At 36.9% G+C, this 23,563-nt stretch overlaps 2 protein-coding genes and 1 non-coding gene across 3 annotated transcripts; 2 read left to right on the plus strand and 1 right to left on the minus strand.

Moving 5' to 3' along the window:
* The first annotated feature begins 7,979 nt into the window (after nt 1-7,979).
* LOC148848409 (uncharacterized) lies at nt 7,980-17,458 on the plus strand. Its single transcript, XM_088951096.1, has 3 exons — nt 7,980-9,467; nt 14,626-14,884; nt 16,757-17,458. The coding sequence occupies exons 1-3, from the start codon at nt 8,266-8,268 to the stop codon at nt 16,934-16,936; spliced, it is 1,641 nt and encodes a 546-aa protein (XP_088807222.1). The 5' UTR covers nt 7,980-8,265; the 3' UTR covers nt 16,937-17,458.
* On the plus strand, nt 10,347-10,469 carry LOC148848410 (U6atac minor spliceosomal RNA). The gene has a single exon (XR_016101630.1). It is a non-coding gene; the product is annotated as a U6atac minor spliceosomal RNA (small nuclear RNA).
* Nucleotides 17,459-18,391: 933 nt separating the features above from the next.
* On the minus strand, nt 18,392-21,057 carry LOC148848411 (large ribosomal subunit protein eL43z). The gene is made up of 5 exons (XM_088951097.1): nt 20,875-21,057; nt 19,580-19,619; nt 19,121-19,209; nt 18,945-19,027; nt 18,392-18,671 (listed from the first exon to the last, which is right to left on the minus strand). The coding sequence occupies exons 1-5, from the start codon at nt 20,875-20,877 to the stop codon at nt 18,608-18,610; spliced, it is 279 nt and encodes a 92-aa protein (XP_088807223.1). The 5' UTR covers nt 20,878-21,057; the 3' UTR covers nt 18,392-18,607.
* Nucleotides 21,058-23,563: the final 2,506 nt, after the last annotated feature.

A 23,563-nucleotide genomic window follows, 5' to 3' on the forward strand; every position in this document is an offset into this window, starting at 1 on the left:
TGGGCGAGGCGCCCCAGGCCTTCTTAAATACCCTTGCTTTCTTATCCGAATTACGAGGTGTACCCTTAAGTTCATTTAAGATTCTATTTTTACATGGTATCTGATTTGTGCTTAATTACAATTATAAACCCACAACTGCTTGGCGTCACGTCCAAACCACCATCAAAAACTTTTACTTCGTTTACTTTTTGGGATGTTAATTGTTAATTTCCCCATTTCTCCAATTTTCGTGAGGTCCGTCGTAAATGGGGCTGGGATTTGGATTTATGCTTAATTATTTGTGTTTTTTTCATAAATTAATTAATACATTTGTGTTTATATTTTTAAAATATGTTTAAATATAATTAAATATGTATGAATATATTTTGATTTATTTTATTTTTAATGTTTTGGAATGAATTGAAAATAAAAATAAAATGAATTTAACAACTAATGTCATAAAAAATGATGGGGAGTGAATATCCTCGTGGGAATAGGGATGGGAAATCCCTATCCCTATCCCTATTGGCGACCCATCCCTGCCCTCTTTGACATTCTTAGGGTCAGTTTGGTTCGCAGTTGAAATTGGAATTGGAATCGAAATCAAAATTCTCCAAAATCGGAATCGAAATGGTCCATTCCCATAATCTGTTTGTTTCATACAGGAATGCGAATGGGAATTAAAACCAGTAGGAATGGGATTTTATTCCCAAGGGAGGGGCAGTGAATGGCCAGTCCCTCAAATGGGGGAATGGCGTTCTAGCAGGAATGGGAATGGGATTCCGATTCTTCCCAACCAAACAGTTGAAATCAGAATAGCCCATTCCAATTCCGATTCCAAACCCCTATTCTTGTGAACCAAATGGGGCCTTATTTATTTTCTCCTCTCTCCTTTTACATGTGCATTTGCAAATTACAAATTTGCATGTGCCACTCAATTAAGACTCTACCAATATCATATGAATTGCTAAAAAAATCCAAAGCAAGGTTTCTAAAACCAGATTGGACATTGAACCATTTTGAGGATCGGTTTCTAGATCAAATGGTTTGATCATCCGATTTTGAATGAATGGTCTATTCTGACTTGCAAAAATAAAAAAAATAAAAACAACCAAAAACTGTTATTTGGGTCAACGATTCGATCATCCAAATCAATAAATCACTAATCAAATCAACGGTTTTTGACTAAAAAAGCAATTTTAAAGTGAAACAGAAGCAGATATTTGATCAATCCGACCATCCAATCTAATCCGGTTTTAAAAACCATTATCCGAAGTGTAGAGAACACTGGTGTGGACCCCACTATGTTCATATGGCAGCATAGCATATGTTTTTTGTTAGTTATGTCAGCGTTAGTTGGTAGTTATTTTAGTTTGTTGTTACAACTTTTTTATTAGTTTATTTGTTATGTAAGCAATAAGAGCAATTCAGCCTTTTTACAATTAGTCCAAAATATATAAATATTAAGAGTGGGACTGAAAATCATTATGATTGACCCTCTCTCTCTTTTCTAAAACCCTTCGTGTGCTTCTTCTTTTCTCCCTCTCTTCTTCTTTTCTTCTGAAATCTTTCTTTTTGCTTTCAAATTCAAGACTGGTTGTAGTCTTGATCGACTACTTGGTATCATAGCCAGGTTTAGGGTTTCTCATGTGAATATGATCCAGTCAACCACATGAGAGTTGCCTAGGGCTGAAAGATTAAGAGGATCCCTTTTTCGGGTGATTCTTGGAGGTTATCAAAGACTATAGAAGTTGTCCAAAGGGTGGATTGTGTTTTTGATAATCAAGAAGAATCAGAGGAAGATAAAGAGTCCAAGATCAGTTTCTTTATCAAGACTTAAGGTGGCAATCAGAATTTTTGGTCAAAACCTAAAACTGGTTGTAGAGAAGGAAGTCTTATGTTAGTCTAATTAGATTGACTACATGAGAATTTCCTAGGTTTAAAAGCTTTTCAACAAAGAAGGAGGATCGGATGATTCTTTGAGGTTACTGGTACTGTGTGGCTACTACTAAGAAGACTGCAGAAGGCTGAGAGAGTTCCAGTAGTCAGGAAGAATTAGAAAAGGCTTTGGATCCCCAAGATGAGGGTTCTGCATCAAATAGAAGGTGGCGGCCAGAGATTTTCTTTCATAAAGTAAGTTTTTTTTGCTTGAGAATAACCTTGAAAGAATCATCTTGGTCTATTCTAAGAGGTGCGGCTAGAAAACCTTTTTTTCTTTCTAGGGTTTTGAGAGAAAACCCTAAAATTTAGAACTATCGTTGGTTTCAGATCAGATTTAAACTGGTTTCATACAGAATTCTATTTTTCCTTGTTTTTGGAAGACCCAGGCCGGTTGTTATCAATTGTTTAGGTGTTATTTTTCTATTATAGTAGTTTCAAAAGTTTTGTATTGCTAATTCTTAACCAAGAATGGAGTTCAAGAATTAGGGGGAAGTTGTTTTTAGGACTAGCAATTCTGGTAACATGTCTCAGAATGCCTTTCATATTACAACTATGAACTTTGATGGATCCAACTAATTAGAATGGGCCCAATCAGCCATGATGGCCATTGGGGGTAGAGGAAAACTTAGCTACCTGTTGGGAGATGTGAAAAAACCATCTAAGGATGACCAAATGTATACCAAATGGATTCAAGACAACTATTTGGTTATGACATGGCTGTGCAACTCTATGCAGCCACATATCAGTCGAAACTATTTGTGGGCAAAAACAGCCAAGGAAATCCGGGATGTCATGAAAGAGACTTACTCCCAACCCCTTAATGTTGCTAGGGCCTATGAATTGAAGTGTGAGGTTAATAACCTTAAGTAAGGAGAGAAACCAGTCTTCGTTTACTTCTCTACTTTGAAATCTTTGTGGCATGAAATTGATCACCTAGAAACACTTGAGTGGGAAAGTTAGAAGGATGCACAGACTCATAAAAAGCAAGTTGAAACTAATAGGGTTTTTGAATTCCTAGCTGGTTTGAATCCTGACTATGATATTGTGAGACAGCAAATACTAATAAGGGACAATGTGACCTTATCTTAAGCCTACTCCTTGGTGCATAGTGAAGAGACTATGAGAAAGGTTATGATGCAGCATCAGCCCTTCCCACTAGCCTTTGCAGCAGTTAAACCTAAGTCTGGGGGTGATACAGAAAGGGATATAAAGAAGGAAGATAAGTGGGATCTAGTGTGTGAACATTGCAAGAAACCTAAGCATACTAAAGACACATGTTGGAAGCGGCACCCTCATCTAGTCCTAGCAAAACTGACGAACAAAAGGGGTAATGCCCATATGGTTGTTAATACCGATTCTGCATCCTCATCGGGCACAAAAGGCACGCCTTTAGACACCTTAGCAGTTGTTCAGGCTGCCCTAACTTAGTTGGAAAAGGAAGTTGGGAATTCAGCTCAATCATCTCAGTCATCATCAGCTCCTCCACACCAACCTTTGCTCATTCAGGTACTCGGTCCTCAACTTACCATGCTTCAGCTCTAGGTAACACTGAACATTGTTGGGTAATAGACTCAGGTGCATCTGACCATATGACTAGCTTGTCATTATTATTCACTACCTATCACTTATCTTCTGGTTGAGATAAAGTGTTCATTGTTGATGGTTCCCTTGTTCCCATTTCTGGCAAGGGAGACATCAAGTTGTCTAATACCATTTCCTTATCTTCAGTTCTGCATGTTCCTAAGCTTGATACTAACTTGCTTTCAGTCAGTAGTATTACAAAACATCATAATTGTTCAGTAACTTTTTTTCTTGACCGATGTATTTTTCAAGACTTGGAGAGAAGGAAGGTGATTGGAACTGGCCATGAGATGAATAGGATCTATCTGCTTGGAGAGAGTTCTCATCGGAAAGATCATGAAGATAGGAAGTCTTTTGTTTCTCAGTCTGTTAGTCCGGTTATGTTTTGACATAATCGGTTAGGTTATCCTTTCGGTCTTTGAAGAGTTTGTTTCCAAATTTGTTTGAGTCTGTTCAGATGTCAAATTTGAGATGTGAGTTGTGAGCTTGCAAAGCATTGTAGAACATCTTCTTCCTTGAGTAATAAAAGAAGTAGTAATTCTTTTGATGTTGTGCACACCGATGTTTGGGGCCCGTATCACATCCCTTCTATGGGGGAGTACAGATATTTCTTGTTGTTTGTTGATGACTATACCCATTTTTCTTGGGTTTACCTTATGCATCTCGAGATGAGGTTCCTGTTCTGACCCAGATCTTTCATCAGATGATTTTAACCCAATTTGGGGTCAAAATCAAAACCTTTAGATCCGATAATGCGAAGGAATACTTTACCAAGCCACTGGCCTCTTATCTACTTGATCATGGGATTATTCACCAGAGTACTTGTCCTTATACACCACAACAGAATGGGGTTGTTGAGAGGAAGAATAAGAACATATTGGAGGTGGCTAGAAGCACTAGTTTAACTCCAATGTGGCTATCCGTTTCTGGGATGATGCTATTCTTATAGCAGTGTATCTCATTAATCGAGTTCCTTCACGGGTTCTTGACATGAAGCCTCCCTTTACCTTCTATACATCGATAAAGAATTATTTATTGTTACCCTTAAAACCTACATTTTCTTTGTTCAGATTCTTGGACCTCATCGTTCCAAATTTGATCATAATGCCTCCAAATGCATTTTTCTCGGTTATGCACAAACTCAAAAGGGTTATTGCTGCTATGAACCTACTTCTGGGAGGAGATTTGTCTCGATGGATGTTACTTTCTTTGAGGACGTACCCTATTACCTTAGGGTTTCTCCTCAAGGGGAGAGTAGTGAGAGTTGGGTTAAATCATTAGAAGTTCATTTACTTGTTCCATTGAGTGATGAGGGATGTAATGGGGAGGGTTGTCAGAGGTGTCAGGATTTGAGAATCTATCACAGGCGGTCGAGGCAAGTTGATTTCGGTCATCAGTAGTCCAGGCCAGCCCCAGTTTCTTCTGCGGATCCAGATCTAGGTACCACAGTCCCTTTATCAGATCCAGGTCCCCCTAAGATACCCTCCACTGTTGCTACTTTACCTTTTTTGGATGACCTTGACCTCCACATTGCAGTCTGTAAAGGCAAACGGCGTTGCACCACATCCACAACTCACTGCATTTCCCAGTTTTTGTCATATGATCGCCTGTCCCCCTCTTACAGGTCTTTTCTCACATCCATTGCTGATATTCCTATTCCCAGAATAGTGCAGGAAGCCTTGTTAGTTCCTGATTGGAAAGATGCAATGAATGTTGAAATAGATGCCCTTCTGAGGAATAATACTTGGGAGCTAGTTGACCAACCTAAAGGAAAGAAACAAGTTGGATGTAGATGGGTATTTACTGTGAAACATAATGTTGATGGTTTCATTGAAAAGTATAAGGCACGGTTAGTTGCAAATGGATTTACTTAGACTTATGGTATAAACTACTTGGAGACTTTTGCTCTAATAGCAAAGATGACCACTATTCGAGTTCTGCTATCCCTTGTAGCTAGTTATTCTTGGCCCTTGTTCTAGATGGATGTTAAAAATGCATTCCTCAATGGAGACTTACAAGAAGAAGTCTACATGCAGTTACCTCCTGGATTTTATAATGCAGAGATAGGAAAGAAGGTTTGCCGGTTGAATAAAGCCTTGTATGGACTAAAGCAGTCCCCCAGAGCTTGGTTTGATAGATTCAGACAAGCCCTTGAAAATTTTGGCTATGTACAGGCCTAGTTAGACCATACATTGTTCATTAAAAGAGTGGATTCTTCCTTGACTTTGCTTCTTGTATATGTGGATGATATTATAGTGACAAGGAATGATAACAATGAGATTGAGTCTCTTAAACAACTCCTTCATCAAGAGTTTGAGGTGAAAGATCTAGGAGAGCTTTGATACTTCTTGGGTATTGAGGTTGCTAGATCTAAACATGGGATTTTTATTTCTCAAATGAAGTATGTTCTAGATCTATTAGCATAAACTAGAAAGTTGGGTGTTAAGCCTGCAGATACACCTATTGAACAGAATCGCAATATAAGTGCAAAGGGTGGAGAGCCTCTTAAAGACAAAGCTATCTTTGTCTCACACGACCGGACATCAGTTATGCAGTCAGCGTTGTCAGTCAATATATGCATTCTCATTGAACTACTCACCTCCTTGCAGTTGAGAGAATATTAGCATACTTGAAGAGATGTCCAGGTAGAGGTATATTATTCAAGAATAATGATCGCATGAAGATAGATGTCTATACATATGCTGATTGGGCTGGGAGTGTTGATGACAGAAGGTTTACCTCTGTATATTGTGCCTTTGTAAGAGGTAACCTTGTCTCCTGGAGGAATAAGAAACAAAGTGTTGTTTCTCGTTCTAGTGTTGAAGTTGAATATAGATCTATGGCTAATGGTGTGGCTGAAGTCATTATTTGAGGAATTGGGTATTGCTTATGAGAACCCATTAATGTTGTATTGTAATAATCAAGCTGCTATTAATATAGCTCATAATCCGGTACAACATGATAGAACTAAGCATATCGAAGTCGATTGACATTTTGTCAAAAAAAGGGTTTCGTCTGAAGAAGTGTGTCTCCCGTATATCACCTCCAGCATGCAGCTCGTAGATCTTCTCACCAAGGTTGTTCCAAGAAAGAAATTAGAGGCAGACCTATGCAAGTTGAGAATGACAAATATCTATTCCCAATTTGAGGGGGAGTGTAGAGAAGTCTTATGTGGACCCCATTATTGTGGTTCCCATTGTGTCCATATGGCAGCATAGCATATGTTTTTTGCTAGTTATTTCAGTTTGTTGTTACAGCTTGTTATTTCAGCTTTTTTATTAGTTTATTTGTCATGTAAGTAATAAGGGCAATTCAACCCTTTTACAATTAGTCAACATATATAAATACTAAGAGTGGGTCGACAGATCATTATGATTGACCCTCTCTCTCTTTTCTAAAACCATTCGTGTGCTTCTTCTTTTCTCCCTCTCTTCTTCTTCTTTTCTTTTGAAATTTTTCTTTTTGTTTTCGAATTCAAGACTAATTATAGTCTTCATCGACTACTCGAAGTAAACAAATACTCTATTTGTATCACTATAAAAGGAGCAAAAGTTTTTTTCAAAATAAAATATATAAGCTATTATTTACTCCATTTATTTCAAGAGGCCTAAATGCGTAATTGAGTGGGGTTGATTGTGGGTTGGGATGTGCTTCCAAGAAAACTCATTCAAACACAATCTCACACATCTTACCATTAAATTGGGAACCATCATGTATGATATATGTCGTGCCAGATAATGTTGGAAGCATGTTGGAGTATTTTATTGGGAGCAATTTCAAACTCTAGATGTGGTTGATAACCTGAGTCAAGTAGGGGTGCAAGTTGTGCGGGTTGGGTCGGGTTTATGGTCAACTCAAGCTCAGCCCTAAAATTTGGTTTTAAGGCCCAAGCCCGATTTTCCCAATCTTAATCCAGGCCACCCTATAATTTGATGCACTTGGGTTGGGCTTGGGTTGATCAATGAATCCACTCTAAAATTATACATATATAAATATATTTATGTATGCATGTAAGTATATATGCAAAATATCTATACAAATGTTATATATACAAATATGTATATATATATATATATATATGTAAATATATACATATACAATATATATATATATAAATGTATATAATTGGACCAAACTCGAATTAGGTTCGAACTACATAAGGAATAGGCCCAAGCCCGACCCAAAAAATAAAAAAGCCCCCCAACTCATATAAAATTTTGGGTTGGGCTGATTTGGGCTCGGGCTGGGCCCGCCCAAGTTGCACCCCTAGAGTCAATATATTTCTTGAGGGGCATTCTCTTCCGTTTCTGCACCTGTTTCACTTTCCTTATTAAAATATTAGAAAGATAAAAGGGTACATTCATGATTTTCCAGAAATCCGGCAATGGAGTGTCATTTTGATAATTTAAAACGAAATTAAGGATATTTTCCAAGGCTATTTTGGCCATTTCCCATCCCAAAAGCCAAAATCTGAAGATCAATTCTTCCGCACACCTATTTCCCTCTGCGAAAAACGTCGTCACACCAAAACCAGAAACGAACAAAGGAAACAAAACAGAAATTTTTTTCTAGGCAGACGCAGAAAGGTAAAAAAGTAAACCCAAACTCTCAGAGGTGAGGAGAAGAGAACAAGGGAGAGGTGAGAGAATACGACAATCCCAACTCATTCAACAGTGGCTCCACAGAGATATAAGGAAGAAGAAGAAGAAGAAGAAGAAGAACGAAAAGAAGCAGAAGAAGAAAAGGGGATTATTTTTTTATGTAATGCGTCATAAAAAATCCGAAGTTCAGATCGGAAAAGAAAGCAGCGGGGTCTCTTCCGATTTCAACCCAACACCGCCTTTCCCTTCTATTTACCAGAAGAACCTCCTTCAATCTCAAAACCACTCAATCTCTCAAACCCAGGACGCCATCCAAATCCAAATCCAAATCCCTCCTCCATCTTTTCCTGGCTACCCATCATCTGTATCGACATCAGCATCCCTTCCAGGACCACCACCACCAACATCGTTAACAGTAACGACACATCGAAATCAAACCCAAACACAGTTTGAAGATGAACCCACCTCCAATTCATCAACCAAAACTGTTCTCTCGGCCCCCCACAAGAGACCCATAATGAACCACACGCCTTCAACCCTCTCAAGTTCTCCCACCTTATCTTCTCTCCACCAATACCAGCACCACCATACTACTTCCTCGCCGTATCCTTCCAACTTGTCATCTTCATCGCCGGCTTCGTCTTTTCTATCTCCTTTTCACGTTTCGTCGAAAACCAAGGCCGCAGCCTTCCGGCTCCTTCGCCACGTCCGCCGCCTGCGCGTCCATCTTCGCCTCCTCCTCCTCTTCTCTTTCCCATCATTCTACTTCTTCCTATCCAACCCCCGCAGGTCCTTCCTCCTTGACTTCCTCTCTTTTCTTGCTTTCTGCGCTGTACTCCTCCTTTCCCTTAATCTAGCCCTCCCTCGGCTGCCATCAATCCGACTCCTCCTATCTCGCTCATTTCCTCTCAAGCTATCCTCCCCGGCCTCCCGCCGGTCCTCACCGGTCCTTTGGTCAATTGGGTCGAAGCCAAAATCTGAGAAACGGATCAATTCCGGATATTTCGTTCAGGTTTACAGTAACGGCGACGTCTATGAGGGTGAATTTCATAAGGGAAAGTGTTCAGGGAGTGGAGTCTACTACTATTACATGAGCGGGAGGTATGAGGGCGATTGGGTCGACGAGAAGTACGACGGGTATGGGGTAGAGACATGGGCAAGGGGGAGTCGATATCGTGGGCAGTACAGACAGGGTCTGAGGCATGGTCTTGGGGTATATAGGTTTTACACTGGAGACGTTTACGCTGGAGAGTGGTCAAACGGGCAGAGCCATGGATGCGGCGTTCATACCTGCGAGGATGGAAGTCGATATGTGGGGGAATTCAAGTGGGGTGTCAAGCATGGCCTTGGTCACTATCATTTTAGGTATTTTTTATACTGGACCTTGGGTCTCTCCACTAGTATTTAGTTTTTATCTTTGATTGACTGAATTTTTCTGGTTTTCAAACTGGTATGATGGAATAGTGAATAATTACAATTTGATATTTTAGATATCTGATGCCGCATTGCTGTGTCTGCACATTCTTCTAGGCTATTAGGCATGGATGGTTGAATTTGCAGTCATGGATTTATTAAATGTTTGGATTTCTGGCCCAAGCTTTCAAGTCTGTTAGGTTTATGAATTTAAAACTCAGTCCCATGTATTTGGAGTATGTTTGAGTAGTTTGGATGACAAATTCTTTGATGTTATGGTTACAATTAAATGACCATTTAATTAATTCCTTGATGTTATCTTTAATGTCATCTCTAGTGGCTTATGAAAAAAAAGGTTACAATTATTTTACTTAATAATGAGCATTTATGTTATAGGAAAAAAAGGCTACCCCCCTATTTCTGCATTTTCATTCTCTATTTGTCCCAACTTAAGCAATGAGAATAGGGGGATGCATACTAGTTTGAGTCACCAGGAGAGGGTAGCTTGCTACTTCTGGCTGGGGTCTCCATCTAAAAACTATGGCATAAATTTGGATTGAATAAGTCTATTGAATTGGAGCTCCATCTGTGTAAAAACATCCAAATAAGCGAGGGGGTGGGGGTTTCAACCCTATGCTTATACAAACTATTTATTCTCTCTTAACTTAGTAGGTGCCAATACATCTAGTAGTTTTTCATTTCCCAGTCTGGATCAGAAAGGGGTAAATTCTTCTGGTTCTTGCTCCAGCAGTGGCTTTGTGGTCCCTCTGATTTATAATTTGAAGTTTTTAAAGTTGTGACTATATGCTAGGTTTCATATATAGACATATTGTGTTCATTGAAATGAGAGATGGTTGTTACTTTGACAAGGACAGGAATGACCTTCAGTCTTACCTTTTACCATGCATATGGTTGGGGATGCACACTTATGTGGATCTTTACCCAACAGGTTGCATATTGATCAGGTTGTCATATGGTTAAGATTAAAGGCTTAATTTGTAGGGAAGATTTTTTAGCCATTTGTCCATTGGTTGAGCATCATTGCTTGAAGGCCCAAATATTGAGTTGTCCTAGTACTCATTCCCTCAGAAATACAGGCTAAATTGAGAACATCAGAGTTGCCTTTTGGCCTAGGGGAAAGAAAGAGCTCATATTGGCTGTTATCCAGAATGGCTGGCTGTTTATCCCATTCTCAAACCCATAATAAGCCTATGTAGTTGAATATACAAACATATGGGCTTTGGAGAGACTTTAATAGCTGATAGAATGCAGCCAGAAGTTAGGAAAGAGATCTTTCCCTTTAAGGGGCCTAAAAGAGCATCTTTGTTATGAAACAAGTCCAGATTGGAGTGAAATGGAGGAATACAGCTCCAGATGGGAGGTAATAGAGGAGATGGATCCATCCATGTGTATCTACCATTTCGTCTTCTATCATTCTAAAATCTAAATAGGCCTTAGGTAAACTTTTTGAAGCTCTCTTCCATGTCAACCTGCTCTCTGATTTCCTTTTAATTCTATTAATAGAGACATTGAGTACAATGGTGTGTAGGGCTGAATAACTGGGCCTTATGTCAGGCCTCAAATCTAGGGTGTGCCTTGGTTATCCACCCCACCCAAAAATTAGAAAAAAAAGGAAAGTAGAAGTAACTGGCATTGGAGAAGCAACCTAAGCATGCATCATTCATATGCAAGCTCCCACTTTTGATGGATTATTGGCAGCTATGAAGATTTGATGGAAGAATTAATACCTAGTTTTTTGTTTTTTAATTATATGAAACAACCTCCAAGTTTGACTCCTCTTCCTCATTTTATTCCATTTTTATATCCTTCTTTTCTGTCTTCGATTTACTTTTACCATTAATGCCCACCCATATTTTGATATCTATTTTTGGTTAAATTCAGGAAATAATAATAATGTGATAAAACGAGTATGGAAGAACTGCTAATGCTGAGATGGATGAGTTGGACGACTAGAAAAGATAGGATTTGCAATGAACTTATTCAAAGAAGGCTAGTAGTAGCTCCAATACATGATAAAATGAGGGAAAGTAAACTAAGATGGTTTGGGCACATGTAGGGGATACAATCTACAGCAACAGTAAGAAGAAGTGATCTACAAATTGAAGGAGCTAGAAGAACTAGGGGCCTACAAATTACCAGAAAAGGGCATGCCCTGAAGTAGTGAGAAATAATTTAAGGGCCTATAATTAAACAATGGATATGATATTGAGCAGAAAGTAATGGCAGAACAGGATTCATGTAGCCAACCCCTTATGGATGGTATAAGGCTTAAAAGATGATGATCACCAAAAGTCAAAGACTTGAAATTCATAAAAAAAAAGTCAAAACCTTGAACTTATAATTAATAATCAAAATGAATACAAAGTAATGGGAAATCATGAACACTAAAGATATTGTTTTCCATTGCTAGTTCAAGCAACACTCAAAGAGAGTTTGGTAGTGAACTAGTAATGTTTGAGGGGAGAGAAAAATGGGGTAAGAGGATATGCCCGATACCATTTAGAAGGTTGTTCTAGAGCATTAGATGTATGTGTATTGCAGATGCAAATGATAACAAATATTATATTTTCAACAGCTTTATCTGCAAGACATAGCAGGTGATTTCTACAGTATTGCTTCTCTTATGGGGAGGATGGTTTTGTTAGTGCTGGTTTTAGTTAGACTGAGTTTCTGATTTCTGTTATTAGCATTTAGGTCCTCAAAGTATTTTATGACTTGGAGGAAGAGTTGAATCAAGAAAATACCTCCTTATGCGGAAGATGTTGAGCGTACGTTAATCTCAGGAAGGAACTATGCAGAAGGTTTGGGTGGACACACCAAGTGAAGCGTACGGTAATCTCAGGATTTTGGAAAGAGTCTAGTTGGTCGATTTGTGAACTCTCAACCTGATGCAGAAGCCGTTAGGGATTGGGCTGTGGCAGCTTGGCGCCCAAAAAGACTTTGTAGGTTAGAAAGTTGAGTGTTTGTTCTCTTCTATTTACTTTTGATAGTACGGAGGAGGCAAATCTTGTATTGGAACGAAAACAAAGTGAACTGTGATCTCCATATTTAGAATAGGAAGGCGATCTCCTTTGGTTGGTGCTATCAGAAACATAGGTCCAACGAGCTTGGTGTGGTTGGTGATTTTTGGCATTCCATTACATGCTTGGAGTTTTCATACGTTCAAGGCTGTGGGGGAGGCCTGTGGCAGGTTCAGATGTATAAGTTGGGTGTTTTTTTCTAGGTGTTAAGGGGTACTGATGTTTTGTTTTGTAGGGTCTCAAGTGTTTTGGGTCTTGAGTTGTGTTCTCCTTTTGGATGATATCTTATCATCTTCTATTGTATCTCTTTTTCCTTTTTAATGAAAATTTCTCTTTATTATTCAAAAAAAAAATAACAAATAGGTGTACTTCTCTGATATTTTTGTTGTAGAGAAAGGTGCAGCAGAGAGGGGGATTTTGTCATCCTGTATATCATATGGGTGCTTGGATCTGGTGTATCATCTTTGAAATTTGCAGATATATCTGGGTTTTGAATTTTGGATTGGTTGAGTGTTGGTTATTTTCTTTCCTCCATAGGTGACATCTAATCACTGGAGATTGTTTTTGTTCATTTTTTTTCTTTAATAAATTTGATTTTTATTAAACAAGAAAATCTTCATCTCACTGAAGTTTTCGGAATCCATGTAGGATGTTATTTTGGGACTTGAACTTTTAGGAAGCAATGTATTCCAGGTTTGGGGTCCTATCTACATCATCATCTAAGCCTTATCCCAACTATATGGGGTCAGTTATATGAATCCTGTTTCGCGGCTTTCACCATTCCATTCTTCACATGCAGCCCTAGCTAGGTTATCTGCCACTGAATTAGCTGAACGTGGTACCTATCTGAACATGATAGCTTGAATTTCCAAGGCTCAATGAATGTTATCCTATCCCATCCTCAATAAAATTAAATTTTATGGTATTCTCACATAAGGGTTTCTTGACCCAATCAATTTTGACTCTGTAAGGAGCTGATCTTGCTATAATAATATCCCATCCTCTCAACATCGCATAACACATATAAAGACCAGCAAAGATCTCCAGTCTATGGAATAGTCAATAACCAGAAATATAAGCAATTCCTCAAATGCCCATTATAATTTTTCTTTGTTTTGGATTAGAATTTCTCTTCTCCCATACACTCCACAAAACAGCATGTTGGAGATTATATACCTAACTACCTACCTAGATAGCTGCACATGCCTAGTATACCATTGTCCAATACCTGATGTCACCAGATATTGCATGGACACTTCTAGGGTACCTCATAGCCTTAAGAGCTTTCCCCCAGGATCTTTACTGCTCTGTCAAGGAGAAGTTATGCACTGCCCTGAATATACAACAATGGCATCTTTGCCTTCATATACAGTTCTTGTGTTAGAAGTTTGATCTAATATTTCCAGTATAATCGTGGAAGTAGGGAAGCAAGTAATTAAGTCCAATTAACCAACAACGATTGAGTTCAACATTCTCTTTTTGCCCTTTCTTAATTCCTCAAGGTTTTCAAGGTATAGTATGAATAATTCCTCAAAAAATAATGTGATTAACAGTTCTTCCTTCTGCCTAGAGTGGCTTTCATAGATATTATCTTCAATTTTCAGTATAAGATCTCAAGAGCTGTGTAGTAGGATTGTCCTCATCTGAAGGTTATTTTACTACACCTGGATCATTTTGTCACCAATTCTTTATCCATTTCTGTACCATAGCTTAAGCTTGAATTGGGTGAGAGACTGCCCATCCAAGCATATGATTTCTTAACAGAAGTGGTCAAGTGCAATTGAATTATTCTTTTCTTTTTGTTGATGGAGAGTGAGAATATTTTATTTTGTTGGATTAGTTTGGTTGTCTACCACATCCTTGTGCCAAATATGGAAAAACGGAATTGTATCTTTATCTACAGTTGTCAGATAATGAGTCCTATTATGTGGCTACACTTAAGAAAGATTAGGATACAAAGATTAATCTGATTAGATCTGTTTGCAGGTGGTTACTGGTATGCAGATTTATATCATATTTTAAATAAATTTAATGATAAAAAAAATTAATCTTATTTGTATCAAATGTAGAAATGGGGACACCTATGCTGGAGAATATTTTGCAGACAAGATGCACGGCTTTGGAGTATATCGTTTTGCAAATGGTCATCGATATGAAGGAGCCTGGCATGAGGGAAGAAGGCAAGGGCTTGGGATGTACACATTCAGAAATGGAGAGACACAGTCTGGTCATTGGCAAAATGGTATCCTAGATATTCCAAGCACACAGAACACCCACCCTGGATCTCCAATTGCCGTTAACAATTCTAAAGTGCTGAATGCAGTCCAGGTAACTTCACTTTCCTGCACCCTTATCACCTGGGAAGGGTTTGTGCAAGTTTTGACAAGCATAATCGTCAAATTCACTTGCAGTCAACCCAGCAATGAGTCATTTTTCTGGCCTCCTTGTGTGGTTAGGTGACACCTAGGCAATAGTAAAATAATGTGCTTCAATCCTTAGCCTTTAATAAAACCAAATGTGCTTGGAAAAGCAAATTGAACAGTGGATATGTCTTAATTATTTTATTTCATAACAAAATTTTATATTTACTTCCATATATATTTGTTTAATATTAATTCTATGCTTTTGAAATTTTACTTTTTAGTTTGTTTCATGGCTATAGCCTTCTTTGCCCAAATAAAGTAACCCATTTACTTAATTTGCATATTTCCTAGTTTATTTGTGTCTATATAACAAGCTGAATGATTTATAATTGCTTCTTACATTTTCTAATATAATTTATTTATTTCATAGACAACTTATAGATTTTTACTTTTTATTACATGTATAGTCTTTTTAATGTTTTTTTTTTTATTTTATATTACAATTATGACATTTTTTACATATAAATAAAAAAAAAAATCAATACTAGCAAAGGGGGGTTGTGTTGAAGCAGAGGTGCCTGAGCTGAAGCAAGTATACCAGGGCTTGGTTGGGGGTGCAGGAGCAAAGACCCAGCCCAAACACTATGCAAAATTTGTCCATACAAAGGTATTTTTGTTGATTGTAATTAGATTAGGGCATCAAAAAGAAACCACAGTAAATATTTTTCGTCATATACAATTTGTTTATTAGAACTAAATGGCCTGTAAGTAATGAGTGGATATTATTCATGTTTTTATTATATTGATATTTTACTTTGTTTTTTATGAATGATATTTTACTTTATTTATTGTTTATTAAAGAAAATCATAACTACTATGTTTTGAAAATCAGTGGGTCCCACTATCTTGTGTCATGGGTGAACACATTGAGAAACAGAGTAGAGGTGAACACATTGAGAAATAGAGTAGAGATGCTATTCTAACATCTACATTTAGTGAGAAAAATAGATTTTTTAGGGTAAAAAAAAGATATTATGGTAGATTTTTGAGTTTGGAAAGTGTTATAATTAATTTATAATAATTTTTCTTATTTTTCAATTTCAATTTTTTTATATGAGGTGTACGGCTCTCAAGAACTGAGGTGGTGGCTTCTTAGGACATGAGAAAGGTGCCTGAGTCTGGGTTCTTTGGCTCCGCTTCACCTTAAGGCCTCAAGGCTTCATGAAATTAAATAATTCATTTTTTAAGCAATGACCTTGAATTATCTGCATAAAGTGCAACTTACTAGTCAATCTAATTAGTCAGTCAGAGTCATCCTTCAATTGTCATTTAAACCATCAACCTTGGTGTACTGCCTCCTTGGGTGTGGTAATGTTGGTCTAGAATTTCTTAGACATTGCATATTTGCATTCACCTAGCATGCAACCAAAGATCATCTCACCATCTCAAATATTGGATGATCCCATGCATCGGATAGTGGCCATTGCAGAGTGCAATTGGTCAATTAGTGCCAGTGCACTTTTTACATTTAGGTACTGGCATACTGCCATTGAATGATCCAACCCAGAAGGGTACTTGCATGGTTGATCACATTTTCTACAAAACTAGGAAAATTTAAAGCTGTGTTTGGTTTGAAAGAAAAGGTAGGGAAACCTATACAATCCTTATATAGGTTTCCCTACCTTTCCCTGCTCTCTCTTTGAAAGCAAACACAGCCTAAAACTTGGACCATAAAGGAGCAAGTGAAGATACTAGATGGGAAACTTTAATTGAGAAAATTTGATAGAACCATTGAAAGAAAAGTGGAATTTTCTGATTTGGTCATTCCCATTACCAGGAAGCTAGGCGAGCAGCAGAGAAGGCATACAATGTGGCCAGAGTTGATGAGAGGGTGAACAGGGCTGTTGCTGCAGCTAATAAGGCAGCCAATGCAGCGAGAGTTGCTGCTGTAAAGGCTGTCCAGAAGCGAATGCATCACAACAATAACAAAGATGACGTACCAATTCCAATTCTGTGACAACTAACGGGTCATTCATCATCAGCATCTTGTATTAACCGCAGATGGGTCGAAGGCGAAGGAGGATTAGTGGTTGAATTGCATCAAGTTGAATTTTGCCCCCCTACAGCTTGTTCTGTATTGTTATTTTCTTGTTTGCATTTTGCTATTTAATTGTTGAAATCAAGAGGATAGCAACTGCGAGGTGCCTGCTTGGAACCACATTTCTGTTGAAACAAAGTGGCTGATCGAGGAGGAGGTTCTCTGTGTCTCCCTTTTAGCTTTCAGTGTAACATGTACATAGGAATGAGAGATGATGCACTAATGAACTGAAGGATGGCACTACCACGACCAAGGTGCTCGATTATCTTGGTGATTTCTAATTGTCTTTGCTTTGCTTCTCTATTGTAAAGGGGTAGTTAGGTTACTTGTCATCCATATGGCGGTGCTTTGGTTAAACCTTAGCGAGGCCATTGTGTTGTATCTTGCATGTGAACTATTGATGGCTGTCATAAAAGAGTATCACGGGAGTTAATACCATAACAACTCTCTCTCTCTCTCTGAGGTTAGATGCTTAGACCTGACCAGGATAAACGGAAATATCCCATGGTCAGCGGGCATTGTAAATCCTGCATCCTTCACTCATGATTAATCAGATCTATTGCATCGCAAAGGCAAAATAAAATACAAGGAATTCATACCCGGTTGCAACTTGCAGGACAGATGCTTGATCAGCCTCATCTCCCAAAAAACCTCGATGAATATTGAATTTGAAATGGGTGGGCGGTTCTTAGTTGAGTTGAGTTGCAGGTGGGCAACTGCAGCCATGGGCCATTGCGTCTTCCGCGATTTTTGACTGGTATTATGTGTCTTAAAAATGCATACGTGATCCCTGCTCCATGCCATATCCGGCTACCCCATCTTTTTTTTTTTCTTTTTTTTTTTCTGGGGCCTGGGGGTTTCTATCCTAGGTGCTGGATTGATAATGGACGATTAGAGAAAGCCTCAGACCTCTAAAGCTTAGTATCTTCCATAATAATCTGCAATATATATTAATTAGGATGCGATTCAACCAAGGGCCACTTGCACAAGGTCAAGGTGCGCCAGTGTGATGTGATTCTGTTAAGTGTTAACATTCAAACAAGGTTCAAAATATCGGTATGCCTGATACGCTGGTAGGAGCGTATCGGGCATTTTGATACTTATTTTTTTACCTTTTTTTTATTTTTTTTCAAAACTGGTTTAGGAGATCCAATCTAGGACCCATCCATCCCCTGAACCGGTCAGACCCCTAATACACCCACTGTAGGGGCGTATCGGAAGAGTCCCAGATCGATACATAATGATACTTTGAACCTTGCATTCAAATACGAGCCAGAGCAGATCACTATAATCCTAAAAGTGGGTATGGCATCTCCACAGTTGTTGCAATTAGCCTATGGAACAAGGAACGAGAAAATCTCCGGCAGAACAACGTTCACAAATTGGCCATGCCAACCAATACTTGTTAATGACAATTCAAGCCAGATTGAATAGTTTCAACTTTCAAGTACTTGCAATCTAACCTAACTGGTAACTCATATTTCATAAATCAAATAAAGAAGTTTGCTACAAAAAGTTAAATACCTTTGCATTTAAGATGCAAAATACAAAAAGGAATAAAAATAGACTATAAAATTATCAAAAAGAGGTTCAACCCTCAGTTTGTTCCCTCAGCCTGCGAATGGTGCTCCTCACGGTCACGGCACTGGCAGTGCTGTATTAACAGTTCAACAAACTGCAGTAAGTATCTCAAAGGATGTGCAGAGAGAGAGAGAGAGAGAGAGAGAGAGAGAGTTGGTTTACAAGGATCAGGATTTGCTCCTCACAGAGCATACCTCACACCCCATCCCACCGTGTATTGGGAACATCTTCCCATACATAACAATACAAAGTACGGGAGATGTTCCCAATGTGAGGCTGACATGCATTGTGAGGAGCAGATCCAGACTCAGTTTATAAAGGAGTATGATAATCCTTAGTTCCTTACTTCAAAGTATAAGCACCACCAGCTTTAACTTTGCCACAGTCTTTGCAACCCCAAATTCCAACAGCCTTCCTCTTCACTGCATACTGCAATATTTCACCCACTACAATAAGTACTTGCATCACATCAACTGAAACAGAAAGCCACCAAATGCATACTCGGCATGAAAAGCATTTTACCTTCCCACAAAATTCACAGAAGTATTTGCTATGCTGGCTAACCTCCATCTTTTTAATCTGCTTCCGAAGACTGGCCCCATAACGGGTACCTAAAGTGAGTTGCATACGAGCCTCAGTTTAATTATAGTATTATACTTGACAAATTGAGCCATCCGGACCATATTTGTTGCCTACAAACCAAGCATACCTAAAAGCATCTTGGTAGGGTCATAGCCCAACTTGATTTAGGGGATCTAGGAAGCAGACTCAAAAACAAAATTCCATGACCATTAACTCTTTATTTTCAGTTAGCAAAGGTTAAATCAGCTTGGAATTTGTCAGTACCGCCATTTTCAAGAGGCAACCAACAATGAAAATTAAACAATACCTTACGGACCTACTGGGTGTAGGCAACCAACAATGAATGAGGTACAAACTTCAAAAGAAAATATAGGATTAACATGTTTTTTGTGTGCTTACCATACTTCCCAACAATGCCTGCTTTCTTTGTTCGCTTAGTCTGCACCATAGAATAACAGTCACTAGAAAAACTAAATCCAATTCAAAAATCTCAATACTGCGAATGACTTACAAAATAGAATTTAAATGAAGTTGAATGTTAAGTTTAGTTGCAGAACTCATGCACACAATAACACAAGTAGCCCTCACCAAGGAAATCTTAGACATTTTCCAGGGTGAGACTTTTGCATTCCCCATATAATTAAATGTTTTTCTCAATCTTTTTTTTTTCAAATAGAATTAAATGTTTTTCCAGGGTGAGACTTTTGCATTTCCTATACTTCCCAACAATAAGCAAGAACGGTAAGTATTTTGAGAAGCCTCAGAAACTGTTTAACAAAAGTGGTCATGTAATGTCCTAGAGTCAGAAAATGTCTATGTACCATCAGATACACATGGAAAACACATGACTTAAACTAAAGTCAAGAAAACAATATGGACAAGACATCAGATACACATGACTTAAACTAAAGTGTCTAACACAACACGGAGACCATTTTGAAATGTCTATGTACCATAGCCGAGTAGCCACTAAGATTGGAAAATCATAAGCTTCAAAGGACCCCAATAACCTCTAAGATTTAAAAACCATCATTCCACTGCTATGGCAAGCATAAAGTAAAAAGGAAAACACAGATGCCCAAATACGAGAACCCAGTAACAATTAACAACCATAGACAAGTCAACAAGTTGAACAATCTCAAGAGACTACAGCAGCACCCATAAGTATCAGGTCTCGTTGCCATTGCATTTACGGGTTATCATATATTACAACTAAACAGAACATAATCCATATACGCCCTTCTTGTCCTTTTTTCTTTTTCTGGTTTTCCGGTAACAGAGAAACGATTAACTGGTAGCATTCCCCAGTAAAAGCTTTGGGTATTTTCCAACGACAATATGGTTTGAAAATTTTAGAATGGCGGAACAGGATTCAAGACTCCGAGCCCATATAATTGGGGCAAATCTTCATTGAGTAGAGTTGAAAAAATGAATTGAAAGGGACACAGAAGAACAACTTGTGATTATTTTCTCTCACTTTTTCCTTTATCAATTACAGAAGGCGTTCAAGACGGATTGATACCACTCTAGAAAATCTATCTAGTCCTCTTTATATCATCAAGTACAGCACTAGCTTTCTGACTTAAAAAGAACGGAAAACGAGTAACAGAGATAAAGGATCTGAGAAATCTAAAAGTAGCCATTGATCTAGAAATGAGATAACCCACAGATTAACAGACAAAGAGATTATGTACCATTGTGGCTCGCCTGAAGTGGAGGGCAACTGCGATAGACCGGACACGGCGGAGGCTTGAGGAGGCGGAAACCCTATTTTGTTGTTAGCTTTTATAGCACATGTAAATACGGAGGGCGTCGCGCAGCGTTTGCGTATTGGGGCCGTCACGCCCGTGTTTGAATCGCCTACGGCTGTACTAACTAGCGGGGACCGTGCATAATCTGAAAGATTTAATAATTTTATTTATTATTAATTAATATTAATTAATAATTAAAATTTATTAATTAACTAAAAATATTTAAAGTTATTATTAATATTTAAAATTTTAATAATTGTATTTTTTATTTAATATCGATTTATAAAAAATAATTATTGTTAATTTAATATGAATAAATATTTTTCAATAAATTTAGTTTTATTAATAATTTGTAGTAATTTTAATAATTATTATTATTTTTAAATGAAATTTTGATTAACTTTGAATAAATACAAATAATTACAAAAACTCACATTTTTATTAATTTCAGTAATAATTAACAATTACATAGGAATGACCAGGTTCACGGCAAGGCACCCCATCCCTATCTTTACCCCATAGTCAATACACTCTACCCCATCCCTGCCCCATCTCTAGTGTCAAATGGTTAAGGGCAAGGCATCCCACTCCTCATCAAGGATGGGGAATCATCGAATTTCCCTACCTTGCCCCTACTATTGGGCGGGTTCAAGTAGAGGTATAAATCGTGTCGTGTTGGACAGGCATAATACGACTTGCATGAGGCCTGCACAAAATGCATGTCATGTCGTGTTGGCCCATAGGCATCCCGGGTCATGCCTCCCTCCCCTAGGATAATTGAGGGGGTCAATTCGGCATAGCCCACGGCCCAAGCCCACATGAGCCCATGTCATGCCATGGATAGGGTTGGTCCATGGGCCGAGCCTTAGGCCAGGCCAAGTCGTGGACCGGGCCAAGCTAAGAGGTCCATTTAAAAAAAATTGAAAAATATGTTTAAATTTTTATTTTATATGATTTTTTATGTATACAATTAAACCTATTCATGGGTCGAGTAGCTCGACAGCCCGGCCCGACCTAACTTGTTATTTTCAAGCTTGGACGAAATTTTAGAACCATGGGCTCGAGCTTGCGCTTTCTCAAATAAGCATGGTCCGGGCTCATTACATATATAAAAAAGTACTTATGTTATATATATAATAAATAATATATATATATATATGCTTCTTAAATTATTAATAAATATCAATTTACTATTAGAAAATATAAATTAATTAGTTTATTAATTTATTAAATTATTACTAAATATTAGTTTATAAAAGTATACTGAAAATATGATATTTTGTGTACAGATCAGGCTTTGGGCTCGAGCTTGGGCTTGCACAATTTTTATTGATAAAGAGTCACGTATTAATTATAAAACTATGATTTTTTACAAATTAATTTTTTTATTTAATTCTATTCTAGTATAAAAAAATATATAACATTTCTATATATTAATATAAAATTTGTTATTTAAATATAATAATATTTAAACCATATATGCATATAACTTCCAAGTTGAGCTTATTAGTGATTGTTTAGCTTGGGCCCTATCCACTAAATCCATCATTGGACTCCAAAAGTTTGAAACCCAATTAAATTTCAAATCTAAATATCCCTAATAATGTTTTGGCATAGTGCATATCTCTAGACCTAACTCAAAAGAAAATAGTTGCTTGAGCCTACAAATTTATAGATCTAACCGGGTTAGGCTAAGTTATAAACGATTTATTACTTTTTATTATTAATTATTAAAATATTGTTAGTTATTAAGATATTGCAATTATTATCATATTATCATATTGTTAGTTATTAAGATATTGTAATTTATGGAAATTATCATATTTTTAGAAATATTGCTAATTTCTTGGCTAAAACTAACTAAATGTAATTTTCTAGTAATTAAATATAACTTTTTGATAATAAAATGTAATTTTCTAATATTTATAACTTAAATTATAATTACTATTAGTTAAAGTTTAAAAATAATTATTGTTAATTATATTACTATTAATATTTAAAATACATTATTATTCAGTATTTTTTGCAACAAAATAGAATTAATTTAATTTTTAATTATTTTTAGTATTTTAATTAAGCTTTAGATTTTTCAGAATTTTCGGTTTTTTAATCAGTTTTTTGTGCTTTTTCATTATTTTTCAATATTATTCAGCATTTATTTTTGCATATTAGTCACTAAAAAATTAATTTGCATTTGCTTTCAGTAAAAATAAATTAAATAACTAAATAAATACCATAGTTAATAAAAAATACAACTAATTGTCAATATTTTTTAATAATTTCTGGCTTGGGCATTTTCTTAATAATTTTTTGGTATTTTTAATAATAAAATACTATTAATTATACTTTTAAATAATTTTCAGTAAATACCCTTATTAATATAAAATATTGTTATTTTTCAATATTTTTTAATTATTTTTAGTATTATAATTATGTTTAGTTTTTTCAGAATTTTCTAGATTTTTAATTAATTGTTGGTATTTTTTCATTATTATTCAGTAATTTTTGTAATAAAATATTGTTAATAAAACAAGTTCTACATTTTAAAATTTCATTAAGTTTTATCATTTTTAATGAGTTCATTATGCACAGTAAAGGTCTCAACTCATAAAAATTATTAATTAATTAAAAA

The sequence above is a fragment of the Nelumbo lutea genome, chromosome 6 (assembly GCF_056320005.1).
Source record: "Nelumbo lutea isolate HS-2025 chromosome 6, American lotus-T2T, whole genome shotgun sequence".
Taxonomy (NCBI): domain Eukaryota; kingdom Viridiplantae; phylum Streptophyta; class Magnoliopsida; order Proteales; family Nelumbonaceae; genus Nelumbo; species Nelumbo lutea.